General features: G+C 32.7%; 1 protein-coding gene across 1 annotated transcript; it reads right to left on the reverse strand.

Moving 5' to 3' along the window:
- Positions 1–918: 918 nt before the first annotated feature.
- On the reverse strand, positions 919–2,255 carry LOC112327961 (xyloglucan endotransglucosylase protein 7). Its single transcript, XM_024603641.2, has 3 exons — positions 1,913–2,255; positions 1,624–1,817; positions 919–1,534 (listed from the first exon to the last, which is right to left on the reverse strand). Exons 1-3 carry the CDS (start codon positions 2,168–2,170, stop codon positions 1,123–1,125), a joined length of 864 nt encoding a protein of 287 aa, XP_024459409.1. The 5' UTR covers positions 2,171–2,255; the 3' UTR covers positions 919–1,122.
- Positions 2,256–6,172: the final 3,917 nt, after the last annotated feature.

A 6,172-nucleotide genomic window follows, 5' to 3' on the forward strand; every position in this document is an offset into this window, starting at 1 on the left:
TTGTAATAAATATTATTTACCTTTAAAATTTCATTTAATATTTTTTTGAAACACATTCAGTTTGTAATGAATATTATTTAACTTTATTTTTTTTTTAATGTTTAATAGAAATTTTATTTGCATAATTGGTTTTTATTACCATTAATTTATATAATTTTATATTATGTATTCTAAATAATTTTTTAAAAACAAATTAAAAAAAAATATTACAAAGGGTTTTACCGACGGAATGAATCCGTCGGCATTTGACAGTAGCTGCCACATTCACCGATGAATTTACAGATGGATATATTCGGTCGGTATTTCATACACTCACCGACAGCTTTACCGACGGAATTAATCCGTCGGCATTTGACAGTAGCTGTCACAATTACTGATGAATTTACAGACGGATATCTTCGGTCGGTATTTCAAACACTCACCGACAAATTTACCGACGGTATGTGTCCGTCGGTAAATCACGCTATCACCGACGGGATAAAATGCGTCGGTATATTTCAAGCGGGAAACTTTTTTTTTTGGCACGCAAATTTCGGCAAATGGTTTTTTTGTGTTTCCGACTGATATAGCGATGAAATGTGGAATTACCGACGAAAGGAAAGCCGACAGACGTATTCCGTCGGTGAAGATGTTGGTAAATAAATTACCGACGAACTCGTAATCACACCCCGACGGAATATTTCTGTAGGTAAAACTGTGAAATCTTGTAGTGATCCATTGGTATTTATTACCGATTGACTCACCGACATGCCATAAATTACAGACGTGAGTTTTTCTGATGGATTGTTTCTATCTGTGAGCCCGTTGGTAATATACATAACGATAGACTATGAGTGTGAATACCAACATAAATTTCTGTCGGTAAAACTGTTAAATCTAGTAGTATAAATATATAAACTCATAAACATCACATCACAAATCAAACTGTAATAATGTTATTTATATATAAAAAAAAATTATGTGGTCATATGTTTTGATCACTAGGAACAAGGAAATACTCAAATAAACATGGAAAACAGAATTGTCAAAACCGATGAAAATTAATAATTGAACAATATAAGTGAAAATTAGGATATGTATTTCATTTTTCATCATCAATCAGTTCTTTATCTCGGGGTTGGTTCAGGGAAAGTTGGTGACATAGCACTCACGAGGGAGGCCGTGTGGGAATCGCTTGGAATCTTTGCAATAGTCATAGGTCATGTAATTGTCCCGCACCCATTTCATCTGGCCTTCGCGTCCGACATCGAGCTCTTCCCAGATCCATGAGTTGCTGATGGAGTCAGCAAAGCCAGATTTTGATTTACAAGAAGATGCTCCGTAAGACCAAGCACAGGCATTGACGTTGAAGTTCCTAAACGAAGCAACGAAGGGTGCTTTTGTCCAATCTGTCTTAACTCTTCCACCACATGTTGCCCAGTCATCAGCTTCCCAAAGACTGGAGTAAATCCTCATTGGTTGGTTCTTAGGGAATGGAACGCCAATGGATTCTAAGTTCTTGAATTCTCTAATTGCAATGCCATCAACTGAAAAACTAAAATGCGAAACACAGAAAACAAGGGAAAGGATCCTGTAAGAAATAATACCGATTTAATGAAGGCCTGAGAAATTGTTTGTACTTACATTATGCGTTGTGGATTCCAAAGGATAGAATACGTGTGGAAATCAGCAGTGGGGTCAAACCAAAGATAGAATTGCTGCTCTCTGTTACCTTTGCCTTGGCTGAACACGTTAGTGTGAAGAGTGTATGGCTGACCACTTGTATTTCCCAAGAATTCGAAGTCTATCTCATCGTGGTATGGCCCTAGAGAGGATAGCTGCCACAAATAATATAGTAGTTAGTTTGTTAGTTTTTAAAAGATGATTCATTGCTTTGGAGCAAATACATAATATATATATGAAAGAAACTCACATAAAATGTAGTGACAGTGCCGGCCGAATTGCCATGGACAAGCTTGAGCTGGATATCAATCTTACCAAATAAATACTCTTTCTTGGATTGAAACCCTGATCCAGAATTTTTGTCAAGAATGAGGCTCAGACCATTGCCATTGTCGTATACCTTACCGTGGTCATGTCCCCAGTTGAAATAAAAATCATTGTAGAAGCTGCCGGCAGAAGCAACCACCAGAAAGTTTACTATCAGAGAGACTAGCAGCCCTGCTTTCATTGTCTTGTGCTGTTGTTATTGCTATGCAATGGGTAGACTAACTGAGTATGGATGGAAGAGAGAAGCGCGATTGTGAATTTGATGACTTGAAATTGATGTGAATACTATTTATATAATGTAGACGAGAAGGCAGGCAGGAGAGACTAGGTAATGCAAAAGAGGAGTCCTAATACTTTTTCAGCTAAAAAAAAAAAAGTTGTAAATCTGTACTTCGGCACCGAATAATGGGCTTCCATGAAGACTTTGCACGTTTGGACTCTTACATGTCAATACCAATAATCAGACACGGTTTTCGGAACTCCACCAACCTTTCGTTATACATATTAACAGGTCATTTAAGAATAAAAAAATGTCGTCGTTTAAATTCCCCATATTTGATCTAGGTTAGGTTTTAGGAGAAATCCATCAACATTTGAAGGCAACTGAATTTCAATAGAATTACATCTTCAATAAAATAAAAAGAAAAGGAAAAAGAAAACTGGATGATATTAAAATTTTGATTGCCAGCACAATGAGTAGTCAACAGTACTACATGTTCCCCACAACCATAGTCTAACGTAGTTCTCATAAAAAAATAAATAGACACAAGCTCTCTATAGTAAAGCACAAAACTATGTCGAGGTCTTGAAGCTTAATGAATTTGTTGCTGAATGGTATTTACAAGATGGGAGTAGTTTTCGACTCCCACCTTTGTCAATCAATGTTATTATATATATATATCTGTGTGTGTGTGACATGGGAATCCCACTATTTCTTGTTCAACTATTTTCTTTGTAATATTTAATTATTTATTAAAAAATTTATAGAATTGATTATTTTTTAATTAGATAAGTTTTATTAAAAAAAATAATGATTTAGGATTTTTCACTATTAAAGTTTTCTTAAATTTTTATTTGAAAGTTGTGGCCTTTTTTACAATGGACATAAGTTGAATTAATAAACGTTTTAGAGTTTTTGGATTTTCCCTGCAACTATGAATGTGTTCTTTATTTTACGGGTTTTTTTAGAGTTAACAAACCTCATTATCTCTATATCAACTACGTAATATGATATTAGAGCAAGGTTGGACTAATTGATAGACGAAGTCAGTAGCAATCACTCTAGCGACACAGGTCAAAGGAGGATATAAGCTATCTAAGGTCCAAAGCGGTGTTAAAATATCAAGAGTTGAAACTTTATCATCATTCTTTATGACTCGATAAGAGTTTTACAAGGATTCATGGAGATCCTAATGTTTTGGTTATAGATTTTATGCCCTCTCCTGGAAGCACAACTTCCCTATCCAAATTAAGATACTCCGATGCTTACACAAGAGGGAAAAAAAAGTATAACCAAAAGATCGAGAGCTTAGGATAGTCACTACCAGAATTTTGTAATTTATAGATGGAATATTCTTTCAGTAGTTAAACTTTGAATCCGTCAGCACGAATCACAAATGGTTACTGTTTGTGGAAAATTTATTGTCAATGATTTCTTTTCTATATATAACCAGAAAATTGATAAATATAAACGGAAATATTAACGAAATATTTCTAATAATAAATTGCAGTGAATTTTACCGACATAAATATCCCCCTGGTATATACTAAGGGAATTACAGTAGAAAAAAAGAATTAAATTGTTAATTACTGTTTTTTACAGACGAAATCACCAACGGATTGAAAAGTCATTGGTGTTATTTGGCAGGTTTCTTAAAATTTTTGATTAAATTGAATATTTAAATTAAATATTACAGATGGAATCACTGACGGATTGAAAAGTTGTCAGTGATATTTAACGATTTCTGAAATTGTTTTATTAAATTGAAAATTTAAATTAAATATTACAGACAGAATCACCGATGAAATGATTAAAAATATTAATATTTAATTATCCGTCGGTAAAATATCCCAATAAAAAGACTAGAATCCCTCATTTCACAACAGACGAGCCTCCTTTTCTTCTTTTTCCCCTTATGTAACAAACATCAACATCCCTTTCTTTCTTTCTTTCTCTTCTCTCCTCAACTCCTTCTCTTCTTCTCCACGTCAGGTATGTCTTCTCCTCTTTTCTTCTTTTCTCTTCTTAGTTTTTCTTTTTTTATTAACATACTTTATGAATTTTTTTTTCTTCTCAACTTCACCCGCAACTATATTAAGGTAAGATTTTTTTTTTCTTTTTTTTTTGTTTTCATTATATTTTATTATTTTTTGGTTCTTAATAATTGTATGAATGTTGTTGTAGGATTTGTTTTCATATGAGATCAATTTTTAGTTGATTTATTTATAGGATTTTTAAATTTTTAGCAATCGCAACCATTCGTAATTTTTAAATTTTTAGCAATTTTTAAATTATTTTTAGTTGATTTATTTATTTGTTGTTGTTGTTTATTTTTTGTGTTATTTATTTGTTTCAAATTTGTTTGGGTTGATTTTCTTCTTCTTTTTTCCAAACAACTCAGTTCTGAATATTATGGAGTGTTGATTTATATTAATTTAATTATTTTTTATTTTTTTTAAATAGATTTTTTTAAAAATATTTTTAAATAATCACCGACCGAATTGCATACGGTATTTTTGTTGGTTATATGAAAAGCTTCTCAAGGGAAATACCGACGAAATGAAACGGGCAATTGTTTTTAGCGTGTTTTTCCCGTCAATAAATCCATCGGTAATAATATTTTTTTATTACCGATGAAAGATTCACCAACGAACCATTTCTGTCTGTGATTCTGTCAATAAATTAATTGCCAACAAAATGATAGTACAAATACCAATGGAAAATTCCGTTTGTAAATATAAGAATTCTGGTAGTAGTTGGTCATTTTGTCGGTAATATAATCACCAATGGATTTATAGAAAAAAAACACGCCAAACAAAAATATTTAGCCGACATCATTCCATCGGGATTTCTATAGGTGAATATAGCATATAACCCGATAAAAATTGCGTTTGTAATTCCATTGGTGATTTATATCTAGTTATATAAGGAGAAGACGCATCACCCCCAGTGCACCCTACCTACGTTAAGCTGCATTATTGATTGATTATTAATATAAGGCATGTTTCCATTTGTTGGTCTCATCTAAGGTTCAAGGTAGATCTCTATTCATGAAAAATTATTTACCTTATTAGATTAAATCCTAATTGTTCTAAGGTCCTAATTTTAGCATCACATTTATTTTTTATTTTATATCTTTAATACTTGAGGGTATATTTTATAATGTAATGTTATATTCCCAAATATTAAAGTCTACACCTAAATCCTAACACTCTAAATAACAAATTAATTGTGTTGGGATTTTTGGTATTTTGGTCAAACCTTAATGGATAATCATAAACTGATTACGATATTCATTTTGTATTTTTAAAACAAGATAAAAAATGATTTTGTTATTTTTAGAAAATATGCATGAAAGAAAAAATCTTTACGATTTGGCTATATGCACGAAAACAAAATATATTTTTGTATTTTTTGAAATTTCAGAGAAGAATTAAGTATTTTTAATTCTAGGTTCGTATCTTATAATATAAGTCTACAACTCAATCTTAGATAAAATTATTGGAAAAACAAGCAACAGACCCACAAATAATTTCAAAATGTTCACTACACTATTAAAAATTTTTACCGACGGACTAATTCTGTCGGTGCCAGGAATGAGCTCCGTCGGTGAATAATTACCGACGGCCTCACCGACGGAACATGTCCATCGGTATAATAGTCGTCGGTAACTCCCCTTTCCGTCGCTAATTTTGTTGCAAATAAAAAAACCACCCACCGATGGTCTTACAGACGGATACACACGCGCCAAAATTTTTTTTTCCCACGGGAACATTATCGACGGACTAAATCCGTCTGAATTTTCAACGGTAATTACCGACGGATAATCCGTAGGTAATTGTGGCAACGGTGGTAATTGTGTGGCAACTCTCTGTTAAATACTGACAGAAATTATCCGTCGGTAACGCCGTCTGTATGTAATCACCGACGAAATATTTCTGTCGGTAATTATGGCATGGCTGG

Source organism: Populus trichocarpa, chromosome 6 (genome assembly GCF_000002775.5).
Source record: "Populus trichocarpa isolate Nisqually-1 chromosome 6, P.trichocarpa_v4.1, whole genome shotgun sequence".
Taxonomy (NCBI): Eukaryota; Viridiplantae; Streptophyta; class Magnoliopsida; order Malpighiales; family Salicaceae; genus Populus; species Populus trichocarpa.

Bases quoted from the DNA above. Each gene is read 5' to 3' on its own strand.
- LOC112327961 (XM_024603641.2), bottom strand. From the start codon at position 2,170: ATGAAAGCAGGGCTGCTAGTCTCTCTGATAGTAAACTTTCTGGTGGTT. The intron at 1,818-1,912 runs GTGAGTTTCTTT...TATTTGTGGCAG, and splicing joins GCACTGTCACTACATTTTAT to CTATCCTCTCTAGGGCCATA. The intron at 1,535-1,623 runs GTAAGTACAAAC...TTCGCATTTTAG, and splicing joins TGGAATCCACAACGCATAAT to TTTTTCAGTTGATGGCATTG.